The sequence below is a fragment of the Dryobates pubescens genome, chromosome 10 (genome assembly GCF_014839835.1).
Source record: "Dryobates pubescens isolate bDryPub1 chromosome 10, bDryPub1.pri, whole genome shotgun sequence".
Classification (NCBI taxonomy): domain Eukaryota; kingdom Metazoa; phylum Chordata; class Aves; order Piciformes; family Picidae; genus Dryobates; species Dryobates pubescens.
In genome coordinates this window covers 35,679,446-35,697,691 of record NC_071621.1, presented here as the reverse complement: position 1 = coordinate 35,697,691, position 18,246 = coordinate 35,679,446, and the positions used below count along the sequence as shown (strand labels likewise).

At 43.6% G+C, this 18,246-nt stretch overlaps 1 protein-coding gene across 1 annotated transcript; it reads right to left on the bottom strand.

Annotated features, from left to right (window-relative positions):
* Positions 1-515: 515 nt before the first annotated feature.
* On the bottom strand, positions 516-16,924 carry CHORDC1 (cysteine and histidine rich domain containing 1). Its single transcript, XM_009901503.2, has 11 exons — positions 16,818-16,924; positions 11,463-11,512; positions 7,805-7,861; positions 7,226-7,386; positions 6,572-6,672; positions 5,532-5,590; positions 4,695-4,765; positions 4,368-4,473; positions 3,300-3,419; positions 1,956-2,018; positions 516-972 (listed from the first exon to the last, which is right to left on the bottom strand). The coding sequence occupies exons 1-11, from the start codon at positions 16,879-16,881 to the stop codon at positions 829-831; spliced, it is 996 nt and encodes a 331-aa protein (XP_009899805.2). The 5' UTR covers positions 16,882-16,924; the 3' UTR covers positions 516-828.
* Between the last annotated feature and the right edge of the window lie 1,322 nt (positions 16,925-18,246).

Here is an 18,246-nt window from a genome sequence, read left to right as displayed (position 1 = left end):
TTCTGGAAACTGTCAAATCTCTACAGCACCTGGGTAACTTTACAATAGTCTGCTGTTGGGACATCCTCCCCAGCCCAGCTGCTGACTTGTTCAGCCCTTTCTTTGCCCATTCATTTTTATATTTAACAAGTCAAACACCAAAGAGACAGAAGAAAAATTAAAAACCAAAAAAACCCTCCTCTTGCCAGCTTTTATTTTAATCTAACCTCCTGCTTTTAGACAGGAAAGACAGCTAGAGTCAGCAAGTACTGAAATCCTTAGCAAATACCATTTATTCCATCCCTACAGAGCCACCAGGTATCGAAACTACTGTTAGCTTCAGAAGAACAACCGCAGGTCAACAAGTGCTCTTTCATTTTTTTACATCTCTTTTTTGTTCTAGAGAGGGGACTGCATGCTGATCACCTCATCAACTCAGATCTTTGCATCTTTGTTACCATATGCTTCATCATGAAGGGTGCTGAATTTACCATGTACTACCCAGCAGATCCTGTCTAAACCAAACAGCTGAAAAGTGAACACATGGGGTGGGCTGAGAACACGTCTGTTTGGGTAGTCAGTGCATGGCAAGTAAGGCTGGAAGCAAAGGGCAATAGCTCTTGTACTCCAAATCCCCATGGAGATGCTCTAGCTAGAATAAAGACACAAGCAGAAAGAGCTGCTACCCTTCAAGTGTACACCCCCAGCCACTGTGCGTCAAATTTGGTTGTAGAATGGAACATAGGAGCCAGCATGACAGACAAAAAAGAATCTATATAAAAGTTAAATATATGATTACAGTAGCAAGTCACCAATTCAGAATGGGAAAGAACTTGTCTCCTGGAATTATTATTGATCTGACCCCTCTTTTTTCTGTTGTGTGCTGACTGCTGGTAACTCCAGACTCGCCCAGAGCAGGGGCTCCGCTTTTCTCATCGTCAGCTCGATCTTTGTAGCTGTCATGTTCACGTAACTCCTCTTCACATCGATTACCTACAACAGAAAAGACATAGAAACGTAGTATCAATCAGGTTGGAAAAGACCTCAGAGATCATCAAGTCCAACCTACCACCCAACAACTCAGGACTACTAAACCAGGGCTTCAAGTGCCATGTCAAATTCCCTCTTGAACACCTCCAGGGATGGTGACTCCACCACCTCCCTGGGCAGCACATTCCAATGGCCAATCTCTCTTTCTGGGAAGAACTTTCTCCTCACCTCTAGCCTAAACTTCCCCCTGGCACAGCTTGAGACTGTGTCCCCTTGTTCTGGTGATGGCTGCCTGGGAAAAGAGACCAACACCCACTGGGCTACCACCTCCCTTCAGGTACTTGTAGACAGCAATCAAGTCTCCCCTGAGCCTCCTCTTCTCCAGGCTAAGCAACCCCAGCACCCTCAGCCTCTCCTCACAGGGCTGTGCTCCAGACCTCTTCTCAGCCTCATTGCCCTTCTCTGGACACATTCAAGTGTCTCAACATCCTTCTTAACTTGAGGAGCCCAGAACTGGACACAGGACTCAAGGTGTGGCCTAACCAGTGCTGAGTACAGGGCAGAAAGATTTCCCTGCTCCTGCTGGTCACACTGTTCCTGATGCAGGCCAGGATGCCATTGGCCTTCTTGGCCACCTGGGCGCCCTGCTGGCTCACACACTGGTCTAACACAGACATGCAACTACATACTGCCACGGGTTCTCTACCGCCCTGCTGTCATGGGGTTGGGATCAGACAGGACCTCAGGAGATCACCTTTGCCTCAAAGCAGTAATCAACTCTGATGTCCTAGCTGCTTACACAGGACATTAGGTTCAGATTTAAAGGCAATTAGTGCAATGACATGCAACTGAATTTCTTTCAATAAGCACAGTAATGAAGTACACCACACTCTTTGAAAGAGACAAAGTTGAGGGTAAGGCTGTTTTTTGTTGTTGTTGGGGGCTTTGTTTGTTAGTTTGTTTTAATAACCCCCCCCCATACTTACTCCCCATAATTTCACACTCCGATGGAACTCCTTCTCTCCTTCAAACACAATGTGGATATTTAACTTAAGAAGAAACACAAAAGAAAATTCTGTCAGGCTTACAAAACATTTAACACCTCGAGTATCTAAACAAAATACATCACACTAGGATTCAGATCCTGCAATGAGCAAATTGATCAAATGATCTAAAAAATGTTCACATTAGTGAAAAGAGAAATGATTCAGTATTATCCTCTGTTCTCTGATGCAAGGGGGAAAACAATTGTGAAAAATACCCCAAACCAAAACACCACCAAAAGGTAAAGTTAAAAAACCCTTCTTAGCTAAAGTCCATTATCTCAATATGCAAACTCCTAACATACACATAGTTTCTTAACACCTGGGAAAATTCTTTACAATACTCTTCTTCTTTAGGCTCACAACTTCAGGTTCTTTTTCACCTCTGTACTTGAAAATGATTAAACAAAAAAAATGAACCTTCAAAGCAAGGAGCAACTCTATGACTTACAAGAAGGATGTGTGATGCCATGGCTGTAGAATGAGGTAACAGGATTACCTTCTAGAACACACCTCTATTTTCTTCTGTTAAATGAGAATGGTGTTTGCAGTATCAATCCCATTTTGCCTCAGCAATAGATGATACATTTTGAATAGAACAGACAGACTAGACTAGAATAAACCAGGTTGGAAAAGACCTTTGAGATCATCAAGTCTAACCTATCATCCAACACCAACTGTCCTTCAGAAAGAAGTGAAAAATCTGTTCCCACCTACTCCGATACTGTATCACAGTCAAGAGTGGCCATACCCACATCCTGGAAGCTGTACCATTTCCTCCAAATGCATGACTATGAAATCACAGAAGCATTTTAAATATAGTACTTGTGAAACTGCATACTGTGAGGAATATTAAATTACAGAATACAGAATTAAACCAGGTTGGAGAAGACCTTTGAGATCATCGAGTCCAACCTATCACCCAACACCATCTCATCAACTAAACCATGGCACCAAGTGCCTCAGCCAGTCTCATCACCTCCAGTGATGGTGACTCCACCACCTCTGGGTGCAGCACATTCCAATGGCCAATCTCTCTTTCTGGGAAGAATTTCTTCCTAACATCCAGCCTAAACCTCCCCTGGTGCAGCTTGAGACTGTGTCCTCTTGTTCTGGTGCTGGTTGCCTGGGAGAAGAGACCAAGCCCCACCTGGCTACAACCTCACCCTTATGCAAAAATGATTCTTAAGTCTGTCTTGTAAATTGAGTAGAAGCCAGGTTTTCCTAACTTCAGGCTGCTATAAGAATTAAAACAAATCATAATTACATCTTAATGTAGATACTCACCATTGTGCTGTTTGCTTCTACATAGCTCAGATCAGGAACAGAGTTTTTAGCATATACAGAAATAGTCACTTCTCCTCCAGTCTGGTGCCAATCATGCCTGCATGGAACTACTTTCTTACCCTATAGAAGGAAAAAAGGTACAGAGAAAAAAAGACTTAAAATTGCATTCAGAAGTAGTTTTACAAGAATAATCAGGATAAAATTCACAGGATTATTTTTATCAGCTATGTTTATTTGCTGTTGAGGACTACATTTTATGTTCACAGGAGATGGCAGGACTCCACTTATATCTCTTCTCACTAAATGTTTCAGCTACTGGTCCCTGTCAAAAATCACAAGTGAAAAAACCCAATGTTTATGACAGAGACCACACTGAAAAATGAGGACACTGTGATGGGGGAAAAAAAATCCCACAACACTATGAAACATGTACAGCTCCCCTCTTAATGGTCTTTGGTCATGACCTCTTTAGTCATAAGGTGTTGGGTGATAGGTTGGACTTGATGATCTCTGAGGTCTTTTCCAACCTGATTGATTCTATGAAACACAACTGGAATGTGCTGCCCAGGGAGGTGGTGGAGTCACCATCACTGGAGGCGTTTAAGAGGAGACTGGATGGGGTGCTTGGTGCCATGGTTTAGCTGATTAGATGGTGTTGGGTGATAGGTTGGACTCGATGATCTCAAAGGTCTTTTCCAACCTGGTTAATTCTATTCTATTCTAATGGACTTTTTTAAAAGTAATATATATGGAATATATTCTATGTGGAATACTATTGACTTTCTTAACTATCAAAGCAAAATAAGAGTACCTTTTTTTCCCCCTTCTGAACTTGTCAAAACCACTTTTACTACGTGTTGTACTCTATTGCAAGCATACTTCTACCAGAGATTAAGTCAAAATACTTTTCTCTGTTGTCATGGTACGCAGAAGATCCTCCACATTATTTCAGGGGTAGTGATCCATAACAGCTCCACTGCAGCAGCAATTCAGTCAAGCTAATGGCTACATTTCAGTATTAAAAATGCAGAAAGGCCAGCTATAGAATGCAATGTTAATGCTACTTACTGCATCCTTCTTAGTCCATACATGTGTCCCTGTTGTGCAGCCTTCTTGAGCTAAAAATGTATTGAAGTCAGATGTTTTTCTTTTGCAACAGCTCCAATACTTCATCCTTGAAAGTTTGCAAAGCAATGAAACAATATTTAGGACATAATCTACAGTGAATACTTCAGAAGTTTCCTTTAAGCAATATAACTGTTGATTCAGAATACCCTCTTCAAGCATTGCCATTTTTGACTGAAGAAGAAATACAGAATAAAACCAGGGCAACATTTCAAGGAAATCAGGAAGACATTAAAAAACCCCCATGTATTATGTGTACTGAATACTAACCCTTCATGGAATATAGGTACACCAGAATGGTATATACATACTTCTTCTGCGCTTTGTGGTCCTTCATAGGTCTACGAAAGCAAAGCATTTAAGATGTATTATTGTTACAGCATGTGGACCCAAGGAAAATAGCAAAACACAACCCACAAGAGAAACACTGAACAAAGTATTTACTCAAAAGCTTTGTAGTGACCTAGATCTAATGGTGTGCTCCAGCTTTTAAAGTAACCATTCAGCCTGCATTCACAGAAGGCTCCCTGGCACTCCTTCTAACAGCTATACTTTGTACTAGTTCAATGGCATCCATCAATGGTGACATGATCTTTGCTCATTAAGGTCACTTTCTCTCTGAACATTCAGAGAAAACAAGTACATAACTAGAAAATAAATGACTCTACTATAAAGACTAATTTTGGTGCTCAAAGTATTAAACCATTTTCTTTGTGGATTTTTCTAAGGGAAGCATTAAATGGTAAGATCTGCAGATGCTTTTGACCTAGACATGTTATCAAGAGTAACTGAAGTGTTATCAGTAAGCCACCCTTCACCAATATTATATTTAATACTTTAAGTTGAAACACAACAGTAACATGGCTTTGGCAAGCTTACAAAGTAGACCTTCAGGACAGGCATTAGAAAAGGTAATCTTAGACCTACTTCACGCCCAGTACAGAACAGCCCCCATTTATTCATACCAAACTGTGTGCATTCATTAAGACTTTGAGCCATTTCCAAATCAATTTGTAGCCCATGGAAAAACATTCAGGAAAGAAAAACAAAACAAAACTGTGCACTTGGTTTAGCAACTGAGTTTAAGAGTGGAACTGAACCACTTACTTTTGAGCAGCCTGCATTTTTACATGCAGTCCCAATCTTGATTTCATCACCGTCTTCCTCTGTAAACAGAATCTTGTTATGGAAAATAGTAACTGAACTGCATGATGTAGTAAATAATTTGCTTTTATTAAGAGTTAAAATGAGCTAAGGAGTAGATCAGAAAAAAACCAACCCAACCAACCCTCTCCCACAGAAATTATGCAAACATGACATAACCTGTATCACCTAAGAATCAGATTCTATGCAAACAGAAATAATGCAAGCATGCCAAAAGCTGTAACACCTAAGAATCAGATTCTAGGTTCTACATCTTTACAGTGCTTTAAACAGGGGGAAAAAACCAAACCAAAACACAAACCCTGATGAAGATGATTATTAGAATCATAGAGGGAGAAAACAATCACTCATCTTGTTTGGTTTTGTAGAACTAAATGTGTAAAATGGTCCAACTGCTCCATGTAAATACACACAAGGAAAGAATCTGGATACCAAGGAGAAGCAAGAGCCAAATGACAGCTTTGGCACAAGAGCAAGAGTATAAAAAAGCCACAAACGTAGGCTGAAATTAGAAAGCATTTCTTAAGGAGCAGTGTAGCTCTGGAACCAAGTTCCAAATAAACTGTGGAGAAAAAAAAGAGGAAAAACAGATGGAGGAGAATCAACTGATCTTCAGAGGAATATCACCAGTTTAAGGAAGGCTTTGTATGACCTCATGCTTGCAATGACATGGGGGAAATCTATTTCCTGGGAACTCTTTCAATCATATAGTCAGAGATGGATGTTCCCATCATGCCCATTTGAACCAGGAAAACTTACAAACCCAGCCAGTTCAAATAACTTTAATGACAACATACTGCTCCTAACACCCAAGTCTCCATATTCTTCACATTTAAAAGTTGATTGTCATTCCCTAGACAGGAAGGTATTTCCCAGATTAAGAACATAATTATGTGAAATAATGACTTCAACAAAACCCAGCATTTAACTTGTTCGTGTGATGAGTAGCATCATACACCTACTTAACCTCCCTACAGCCTTACCTTTTTTCTCTTCACTTTCTGATGACAGTCTCAGTTTATCTAATGCTTGCTTGAGGGAAGCTGACACCTTCAGCTGCAGTTTTGTCATTGGTTCATCTGGGCTAAAACAAGTCCATGTATTCATGTCAGCTTGATGAGAAATAATTTACAAGCAACAACAAAGTAGTAACCTTTAATCTTGCTACAAGGCTCTTCCTGTCTCATCTCCCCTACAACAACCAAACAAACTAGGTTTGTAAGTGGCAATTCTTACTGTTTATGGAAAAAGATACTGGAAATTTAGAAGGCAGTCATGGCTTCCAAGGTGAAAACCTAAATATTCTACAACAGCAAAAATGAATCAGAGATTAATGAATCTAAATACAGGCACCCTAGAATTATTTTTGAGGACTGCTTCACTGAAGAGAACTGCTGGTGGCTTTTTAAGCTGTGAGGCTTTAGACTGCAGTTTGTGTTTTCTGGAAGGTGCTGAGAAATCCAGTACTACCTTGTCCTAACCAGAATACTTGCATCTCACTTCAAAGCTTAAAGTAACATCATAACTGCTACCAAACACAAGCTCTTTGAAAGGCAATTTGGGAAGTTTTACAGGAACAAGCTTTAACTTGGTCAGCTTACCACAACTTGGGCAAAACTGAGTTTCAAATACTCTACCTTGGCCTTTTAATTGTTTCCAGCGGTTTTGGTGCCTGAATGATGTGTTCTTGAAATCTGGGCTTGAGTTCAGCTAGCTCCTTTCGTTCAGAGGTTGTTTTGACTTCTGGTTTAACAGGCTCAGGAGGTTTCTCACTGTTATGAAGACCCTTTGTACAGCCCTGTTGTGGAAAGCAAAGGTTTATTCTACAGTGTAAAATATCAAAAACTGTAATAAGTTTTCTTGATTGATTTCCTCAGGCCCATCTTCTCCTTTAGCACATTCTAAACACTGGCTGCAAAGGAGATCCTACAACTAAAGGAAAAATGCATACTTTTCCATAATCAAGCAGAATAACAAAAAGTACTGACTTTCCTTCACTGCTAACAAGCATCTAAATAGGTTATGATAGAACTAATTTCAACCACCAAAGCCTGAACATGGAACTCAACTTTGATGTTCTACCAAGATGAACAGGGCATGCAAGACTTAAGACAGTGTTAACAAAATAAGGCAAACTTCAAACATACAAACACATTCTACCATTTATCACTGACATTTGACAAGTATAGAAATGATAAATAGTCATGAGTACATACCACAATGCTTAAGAAGTCAGAGAAGTCTGTTGTTCTTCTCTTACAACATGACCAACCCTATAAGCATTTTGGGGGATAAAAACAAAACAAAGATGACCACCTGGCTTGGGAACAGCTTGTAAAAAGCAAAAGGCTAATTATATTCCTTTACAAGATGCAACACATCACACTTAGAGATTTTATTTGTCCTCCTCTTTGGACAATATCATCACCATCTGCATTTTTAAAAGCCAGAGACTGTTAACATTTTTATTTCATTTGTGCTGCCTTAACCAGTAAGTTTGCTGAATATAAGGCAGTATTTTGCATAATGAGTTAGGTGCCAGCTTAGAATCATAGAATCAACAAGGTTGGAAAAGACCTCAGAGATCATCAAGTCCAACCTATCACCCAACACCTCAGGACTAACTAAACCATGGCTCCAAGTGCCACATCCAATCCCCTCTTGACCACCTCCAGGGATGGTGACTCCACCACCTCCCTGGGCAGCACATTCCAATGGGCAATTACTCTTTCTGGGAAGAACTTTCTCCTTATCTCAAGCCAGAACTTCCCCTGGCACAGCTTGAGACTGTGTCCTCTTGTTCTGGTGCTGGTTGCCTGGGAGAAGAGACCAACCCCCCCCACCTGGCTACAACCTCCCTTCAGGTAGTTGTAGAGGGCAATGAGGTCTCCCCTGAGCCTCCTCTTCTCCAGGCTAAGCAACCCCAATCCCCTCAGCCTCTCCTCACAGGGCTGTGCTCCAGATCTCTCCCCAGCCTTGTTGCCCTTCTCTGGACACATTCAAGTGTCTCAATGTCCTTCTTAAATTGAGGGGCCCAGACCTGGACACAAGTCGGTACAACAGAAAGCACAAATGTTACTTTATCACAAAGTAATGTGTAAGCAAAACGATGAACTGCTGTACCTGAGACTAGTTCACCTGTGGCAGAGGTACAGCCCCCCCCTTCCAAAAATGCTGGGGCCTTTTTCTCTTTGAGTGCTGGCCATCATCTTCAACACAAAGCTAGACAGCTGCACTGCACAGCCATCTAACCAGCTACAGCAATCAAGGGCACTTTTTATTACATAAATCAGAAATCCAATTTTAGAGAAAATTATCTTGCCACTGTGAATAATGCACCTTAGAACCTGAAGAACATTATGAGAGACAACAGTTTGACTAAGAAATGCACCACTGCTTTCAGAGCTTAAGCAGTGCGACACAAGGGAGGTTAGCTAGGTGGGTAAAAATACCCTCAAAATATTAACGATTTCCATAGCTGATGAGACAGAAGTCTCATTCTGCTCACTTGGATTATCTAGGATCCAGAGTAGGAAGAAAATTGCTCATACAAAATTATGAGGCCAGACAGGGCTCTGGGCAGCCTGATCTAGTTGAGGATGCCCCTGCTTACTGCAGATGGGTTGGACTAGATGATCTTTGGAGGTCACTTCCAACCCAGACCATTCTATGATAAATTGTTAATTAGGCTAAGAGGTAGGATAAGGGGGCAGGGGGAAGTACCTCTTGTCCTAAAAACAGTGCATATGTAAGAGGAAGAGGGAATAAACACAAGCTTTACAGGTAACTAATGTCTGCCTGTTTCATGAGGCAGTTGTGAGTACAACTATGATTCTGTACAAAACAAACTGCCACAGCCTAAGTAACTGTGGCACATATGACCCAGCAGCATCTGCTGCAACGTGCCAATGGCACATGATGCCCAATTCCAGAGTCATGGGCTGCAGTATGGGCAATAGCTCACAGAAAACATGCCAGCCAGCACACACACACAAGCTTCCAGGAGTCCACAAAACACCCCATTAGGGAACAGGAGTGCAATGCACTGTCAGCAGAAGCAGCTCCTGAAGCTTGGTTAAATAGCATTTTGGTGTCCTATGAAAGGGCATCTGTGCTAATGCAGTTAGTATCATAGTATCAGTCAGGGTTGGAAGGGACCACAAGGATCATCTAGTTTCAACCCCCTGCCATGAGCAGGGACAGCTCACACTAGATCAGGCTGGCCAGAGCCTCATCCACCCTGGGCTTAAACACCTCCAGGCATGGTGACACAACCACCTCCCTGGACAACCCATTCCAGGGCTTCACCACTCTCATGGTGGAGAACTTCCTCCTCACATCCAGCCTGAATCTCCCCACCTCCAGCTTCATTCCATTCCCCCCAGTCCTATCACTACCTGAGATCCTGAGCAGTCCCTCCCCAGCCTTCTTGTAGCCCCCTTCAGATACTGGAGGGCCACAATTAGGTCACCTCAGAGCCTTTTCTTCTCCAGACTGAACAGCCCCAGCTCCTTCAGTCTGTCCTGAGAGGAGAGGTGCTCCAGCCCTCTGCTCATCCTCATGGCCCTTCTCTGGACACACTGCAGCATGTCCATATCCTCTTGTAATAGGGGCTCCAGAACTGGAGGCAGTACTCCAGGTGGGGTCTCCCCAGAGCTGAGCAGAGGGGGAGAATCACCTCCCTTGCCCTGCTGGCCACACTTCTCTTGCTGCAGCCCAGGATCTGATTGGCTTTCTGCGCTGCAAGTGCACACTGAGAGCTCCTGGTGAGCCTCTCCTCCCCCAGCACCCCCAAGTCTCTCTCCTCAGGGCTGCTTTCCAGCCAGTCACTGCCCAGCCTGGATTTGTGCCTGGGATTGCCTCGACCCAGCTGCAGGATCCTGCACTTGGTCTTGTTGAACCTCATGAGGTTGGCTTGTGCCCACCTCTCCAGCCTGTCCAGGTCCCTCTGGATGGATCCCTTCCCTCCAGCTGTCTGCTGCACCACACAGCTTGGTGTCATCAGCAAACTTGCTGAGGGTGCACTCAATGCCACTGTCCATGGCACCCACAAAGATGTTGGACAAGCCTGGTCCCAGGACTGATCCCTGAGGGACTCCACTTGTCCCTGGCCTCCACTGGGACATAGACCCATTGACAGCCACAAGTAGAGCCAGGCTCCATTTCTGGATGCCAGATTTCTGACTGTACACAATTGAATTGGGAGAATGATTTCCTGAACCCTTTTGGCAGTTGTCTCTCACATCATTCTCTTTGAATGCAGTCAGTAGATTTTGAAATAGGAAAACAAATATAATGGATATGGACTTTGCAGCTGGCCTAAACACTGCAGACCACTCACAGGTATATTTAATTCACTACTGAAGATGTATCCCAAGAATGCTGGACAGGTGCATCAGAGGCATGGGTAACCAATCCAAACTTAACCACTATTCTCGTTTGGCTGATTAACAAACACAATTATTTGTCACAGTAGGCAAATGTCACATACAGATTAGTGCTTTAGCCACATAAGACCACAAGCAGCTGGTTAGAATTCAAAGCAGGTTAATTAACTGAGAGAGGATGACACATCTTAATGCTTCCAAAGACCTACTCAGAAGACCTAATTAAAGTGTTGAGACATCTAAAGTCAGTCAATAGGAAATGTGTCATAGAGACTCGCAGAACATTTAGACCATGAGCATGGTCTTTAAATCTCTTCAGGTCTGAGCAGCTGTGATTTTCTAATTTCATGGGGTTGCTCAAACAGGCAGGCTGAACACTGGTTCCTGCAGCACTGAAATATTTGGAATTAAAAGGAAAAAACCAAGCATAGTGTTTGACATATCTGGAAAAAGGCATCATACTCAAAAGAGACAGCTGCATACTTACTTTCAGAGCATCATGAAACACTGGCACACCTGGATGGTATGTGCATGAATCTAGAAGAAAATGACTGTTATTAATATTCAGGAATATTAAGAATCTTTATTCATCTGACCACAAACCCAGAAAACAATGCAGATTTGCAACTCACATATGCCATGAGCTGAAGGAAAGCACAGGCTCTGCAGAACAAGCTTTCTGAGTACATACAGTAAACATAAACAATCAGTATTTTTTCTTTGTTATACCACACAACCCAGGCATCTAAGGCAAGCTTCCACCTCCACAGAGTGCAAGTCAATACCTACAGACCACTCTTTTCCTTCACCAACAATTAGTACTTGCCAGTAAGTCAGCAAAACTATTGTCCCTATGGCCACCCTACAGATATCAAATGCTGGTTTAGAGCATCAAATACAGCTGTTTGCACCAGATCAAGGTTTTCTATCTAGAAGCACTCTGTTAAAGAATTCTCTTCACACCAATCTTTGAGTTTGTTATGTCAACCAGGATAATTAGCCTGCTGTCTTTCTTCAATGTTTGTAGCATCCTAGGCCACTTAAGGACTCCAACCCAAAGGCTAGTCTTCCACAGACACGATTTAGACACGTCAACACTATTAGTTATTAATAGCTTCAGTATCAACACTACACCAAAACAAAACTTCCATTAATGGAACTGTTTATATTCATAAACATCTATTAACATTACAGCTTTTTGATGTATCTTACAGCTTTTTACTGTACCAACTGAGACTGGATGGGGTGCTTGGTGCCATGGTTTAGTTGATTAGATAGTGTTGGATAATAGGTTGGACTCAATGATCTCAAAGGTCTCTTCCAACCTGGTTTATTCTATTCTATATTCTATCCTATTCTAGTCTAGATTCTATTCTATATTCTATCCTATTCTAGTCTAGATTCTATTCTATATTCTATTCTATCCTATCTGCTCCTTCTTTCCTCAGTATATTTTATTACTTTTAAGTGTGATGTAATTGCTCTGATTATAGAACTTCTCTTTGACATATACTGCATGGAGAATAGTATTATGACCTGATTCTGAAAGTGATGGGAACCACGTGCTATCATTCAGTCTTTAAGCCTTTTTGTTGTTAGAAATAGCTAAAATTAAAAGTGATGCAAACAGTATCAGGTTTTATAACAAGCCACCATAAAACAGAAGAGTGAAAAATATCAAAGTGCACATAATAGTAAGCAAAAGAGAAAAGTGATAAATAACTTTATTAGTAACCTGCCTACAGATACTAAGTAAAAGACAAAAAGAATATAATCAAACTTTGTTGTTTTCATTTCTTATAAATACACAGATGCTTAGGTAACCTTGCTTAGATCATTTTCTTTCATTTCATATTCAGAGTGAGGGCACCACTGAAGTCTGACAGACACCGGTTCCCAGCTTAACTCGCATATTTTGGGCCACTAGTCCTTCAGCAACAGTGACAAACATATCTATGAACATCTACATTTTTCACAGGAAAAAAGATAATTAAAAAACCCCAAGCTACCTCTCCCCTGCTGTTAATACCTTCCCTCAACTAGGAAAGAAGTAAGGCTGTTCAAAGCGAGTCATCATTTTTCTCTCACCTTCAGCTAATTTCTGGAGGTGCAAACAGCACAAATTGTCAGATCTGTTTTGGTCTTTTTATCAGTACTGACTTCATACCCAAACCAATCCCACTCTCACAACACACACACACTGCTGACTGTTGTTACCTTACTCCTACACTCTTGCTTATTCACTGAAGCACTCTATTATTTCTGTTAAATGTCAAAGTAGAAAGTGGTAAAGGTACCCAAACTTGGGAGGTATTTGCAGTGTGATCCTATTGAATTCTTGAAGATTAAATGAGGTATCTGTCTACACACAACTTGCAAACCAACCTGGTATTCTGTGGAAGCGCTCCAGCACTTTGCAAGTTATGCTTTACAACCCTGAAGCAGTGGAAGGTCATTAAACCTGAGGAACTTCATTCAGCACTCTGAGAAGTTGAGGTCAAGTTGTCTACTGAAGCTAGGAAGAGAATTCCACTGCATTTCTCACAGTGTTAGGAAAAAAATCCATACAAAACAGGACAAATGAACAGGACAAACATGGTATGGCAAGAGCTTATGAATAATTCATATAGAAAAGGCTCAGCCTGAGAAACAGAAACCCAGGAGAGGCAGGCAGAGGATCAAGGGGTGGACTTCACAGGAACAAGAGTTTGAACTGCACAAGGTTAAAGAAAACCAGGCAGACAGACTCCAAAAAGCTAAGATATCATTTCTTTCAACCACATCTCTCAGTCACACCACCTCAGAAATAGTACACTAAGTTTTCACTGGCTCTGTGATGATGTTTATCTTGAAGGTTCAACATCACTAACTTTGATCTAAGGAAAAAGGGTATAAAAAAACCACAAAAGAGTGTGTGCTACTGTTTTGGCAATAGCCAAATTAAACAGCACTATGAAAGAACTCAATTGCAACCTAACCACCCCCCAAAAAATAGTTTTAAAAAAACACACATTACAGTACAGTGAATAAATTGAGACAAAGACATAAAATACACAATTTCAGTCTGGTTTTGCACACCATGTTTCCAACTGTCATTAAGCTGTGCTGATTTCAAGTGTGCACGTGTTACCTCACAGTGGCTTCAGTGACAGAAGTTGAACATTCCTATTGTCATTGACAGGTTAAAACAAGAAAATAATTAAAAGCCTATGATCACTTTTGAGATCAAGTTCTCCCTTCTATGTCAGATGCTGTGCAAGTCCTTAGGAGTATGGATTAACGAGTAGTTAACACATCTAAAATGCATGTGAAATTTGTACCTTGCCAGGCACGCCATGGGTGAATTCGTAACTGCATTACCTCACCAGCTGTGGAGACATACCTTTAATGCTTTCCCTCAGGCTGTCTTTAAGAGGCATACAGTCCTTCATGTCAGCCTCTTGCTTATTTTTTTGAAACAATGAGAGTTTCTACACTATATTCAGACATGTATTATTATTTCAGCCATAAGACTCTGAAGGCAGGATTAATGGCCCCTTAATCAATTATTGCTATGGGAATGCACTGCTGGCTGAATGTAAAGAAAAAGCCTTGAAAGATCCAAACTTGCTGGGGGTCCAGAAGGCCTTATTTTCTACCTATTTTCATTTAAGAAAACTTCCTACTAGTAGATTTATCCTAAGACTGTTACGTTATGTTGGTGTTTAACTCAGTATTTCAGAGGTAAATGTGTGTTCTGAAACACAACCAACCAGTTGAACTCGACAGCCACACACAGCTGTATATAGATTGAGACGCCTAAGAAGCAGCTGCCTCATCGACCTTGGTGAAGTTTAGGGATGCCAAACATTATAATCTCCCTAATTCCACAGAAAATATCAAACTTGGTTTTCTGAGCTGGCTAGTGAATAACTATGGTTACCTTCAGAACTGCTCAGTCTAGGGCACAGTAAGCATTCCAGTCACTTGACAAAACAAACTTCATCTCAAGAAGTTGTTTTCCTCAATCCAAGCACCACACAGCTAGCAAAAGACCATGCCAACCAGACTGAGTCTAATGCAATTTGATCACAAACACAAGAACACATCACAAAGTGCTGCTTTTAATAAGGACTACAGGTCATGGAAGCCCAGACAGAATTTTTAGTATAAAAGCCTCTATCTGCTTTGCCTTTTGGGGCAAAGGTGCACAGGGCATGTTGGTGGAAGAGATCACTAAATGGCAGCAGCATTGCACAACTCTGCCTGCTTTTGCTGTTACTAACATTAGCAAGTCTGACTCCGTATGCCACCCCTCTGTTTGGAAATATTTAGCTCAGAAAAACAAACACTATGCCACAGTTCCTAATCACAGAATATGCATGTGCTAGGACATGTTAGTCTAATTCTGATCTTCTGGGTCACTAAAAGTTAAGCTAATACAAAAAGGCCATTATAGAAATTCACCCCACAGAGCTACTTTACAAACCAGTTGAGGGCAAGCCTACTGAGATGACCTTTTTTGCAGCCTTTGTGGAATTATGAAACTTAAAATCATAGCAGCACTCAGGGTTTCACCAGGAATTGGATTCCCAGGATATCCAGGGGAAGCACTGCAAGAGCTCACAGCCCTTGACAAAGCAGGCATGAATGTACTGGACTAGAATAGAATCAAATAGAATTAACCAGGTTGGAAGAGATCTTTGAGATCAAGTCCAACCTATCACCCAACACCATCAGATCAACTAAACCATGGCACCAAGCACCCCATCCAGTCTCTTCCTAAACACCTCCAGGGATGGTGACTCCACCACCTCCCCAGGCAGCACATTCCAATGGCCAATCTCTTTTTCTGGGAAGAATTTCTTCCTAACATCCAGGTTAAACCTCCCCTGGCGCAGCTGGAGACTGTGTACTAGATGACCTTTAAAGGTCCCTTCCAACCCAAAGCATCCTATGAGTCCATGCTCACAAGCTACATTTAATTACCTGTTGCAAGTTCACATACTACAATTAAAAAACCCAAAAAAGTAGTTGATAGCTGCCATGTCTGCAACACCCACAGAGGCCTTCCAAAGAACGCTGTCTGTTGCTTAAGGCCTCCAGTTTTCTACCTCTAGCACGTGATGGTAATGTACAGAACTGCCGCTCAGTGCCTCCCTTCCCTCATACTGCTGTGAGCGGTCTTACTGCTATAGAAGAACCTCAGCACCAGGCTCACTGCCAGCCCTGCACCTCTGCCATTAATGGGACAACTTCCAGCCCGGGCAGGTTTCGCTGTCCAGCCGCCGTGAAACCCGCAGCAGCCTGCAGCATGGCTTTGCCGCACCGGACGGCGACGGAAAGCACCACACCGGTTTCCCAGAGAAGATCTGGGACCCGCAGTGACAGCGAAGGTGGGAGGGTCACACACACACACACATCCCTAGGCATGGCGCTCTGCCTCTCGGTGCTGACTGTCCCTAGAGGCTGGAGTGACAGCTCCGCACCGCGATGTCGCTCCAGCAGCCGGGGAGGTCATAGAGCGTGGAGGGCACCTCCAGCAACTCGGACCGCCCCTGAGACCTCCTTTGCAGGCCGCCTGTAAACCCTCCGAGGCCCTCCCTCATCCAATGGTAGGGGTCTGGAGATCACCTAGTCCAACCTCCCGGCGAACGCAGGTACGCGTAGAGCAGGCTGCAGAGGAACGGGTTTTGAAAGTCTCCAGAGAAGACTCCACAACCTCTCTGGAAAGCCTGTCCCGGCGCTCCGTCACCCTCACATCCCCCGAACCGAACGCTGGGGGAAGTGGGAGAGAGGGAGCAATCAGGGAAGCACTTCTCGCCCCGCTTTCCCCTCCATCACCTTTCCCCTCTGCTCTTACCCTCCTTATTGGTTTCGGGGTCGAAGCGCTGTCCGCAGCCCCGGTTGTAGCAGAGCAGCGACATGGCGACCGAGCGGCCGGCAGCGCTTCCTTGCCCACCGCTGAGAAGAGCGGAGCACGGCGCAGCGGGCGGCGCAGCCGGAAGCCGGACAGTGCCGGGGGGCCGGGCCCGCTCGCTCAGCGGAAAGAGCCGCCCGGAGCCTTCCGGAAACTTCACGAAAATTCGGGGGAAGGGGAGAGCGGGCAGCCGCGCAGGCGCCGCTGCCGCTGCCACAGCAAGAGGAAGAGGGCGAGGAAGGCGCCAGGGCGCCGCGGGACGCATGCGCACGGCGAGGCGGCCGGGAAGCGAGTCGCGGCGGCCATGCCTTAGTGCAGCGGCGTTGAGCGGCGGGGTGGTGTGGGATGCTGCCGCGGCAGGCGGGTGCTGCCGTCTTTGGCTGTGTCTGTGGCTTTGCTGCTCGCCGCATGGTTTGCCACGGGCAAAAACAGGCCGGGCAAGCCCTTTATCTGCCTGAGAAGGAGAAGGCTTGCAATGGGCTCGCCGCGGGGGCTTTGCCACGTCGGGCCGGGCTCCTCATGGCCCCGTCTAGCGGCTGGGCCTGGGGCTGCGGCGGGTGGCTGGCCGCAGCTTATCTGGCGGTGGAAGCTTCCTGGAGTCCGCTTCTCTGCGGGTTGGAGCCGTAAGGAAGCGGCGAGCACCTCAGCCTGTGACCAGTGCTGTTGCTGGGCTGAGGTGGGGGCGGGGTGGGGATGCTCAGCCTCTGGTGAATTACTCAGCCCTCATATTGAGCGTGTAGGTTGTCCCAGGTCGCTGCAAAGAGTATTTGGCTGTATAAAGAAACTGACACTGGTTTCTTAAATGTCTATGTGAGTTTGATTTAAAAAAAACCACACAAACCCCAACTTTTGTGTATTAAAAGTGTTGTCTTGTTTGCACAGAAACAAAGTGACGTCAGAAATTACTCTGAAAAAGTGTTCTTTCATCTCCCTTAAAGTTACCTGGAATGCAGACCAATTTATGTGTCCTCTGCTGTGTGCCAACCTCTCTGATGTATTCTAGTAGATTGTATGTAATAATTACAGCAATGTAAGTTTCTTCAGGCAAATGCAAATTGATTTCTCCTAGTTAAAGATCCTTCTGCAGTGTTTTAAAAGAGAGATGCCTAGGTGTTTGTATGCAGTACAACAGCTCCTGAAGAGCATGTGCAGATTGAGCAGATTAAGTGATCATAGAATCAGTAAGGTTGGAAAAGACCTCAGAGATCATCAAGTCCAACCTATCACCCAACACCATCTAATCAACTAAACCATGGCACCAAGCACCCCATCCAGTCTCTTCCTAAACACCTCCAGTGATGGTGACTCTGCCACCTCCCTGGGCAGCACATTCCAATGGCCAGTATCTCTGGGAAGAATTTCTTCCTAACAT

What these genes read in the sequence shown, in the direction of transcription:
- CHORDC1 (XM_009901503.2), bottom strand. Translation starts at nt 16,881, where the DNA reads ATGTCGCTGCTCTGCTACAACCGGGGCTGCGGACAGCGCTTCGACCCC. An exon ending in CCCCGAAACCAATAAGGAGG is followed by an intron (nt 11,513 to 16,817) that starts GTAAGAGCAGAG and finishes ATTTTCTTCTAG; the next exon opens with ATTCATGCACATACCATCCA. An exon ending in AAAATGCAGGCTGCTCAAAA is followed by an intron (nt 4,766 to 5,531) that starts GTAAGTGGTTCA and finishes TTGCTTTCGTAG; the next exon opens with ACCTATGAAGGACCACAAAG.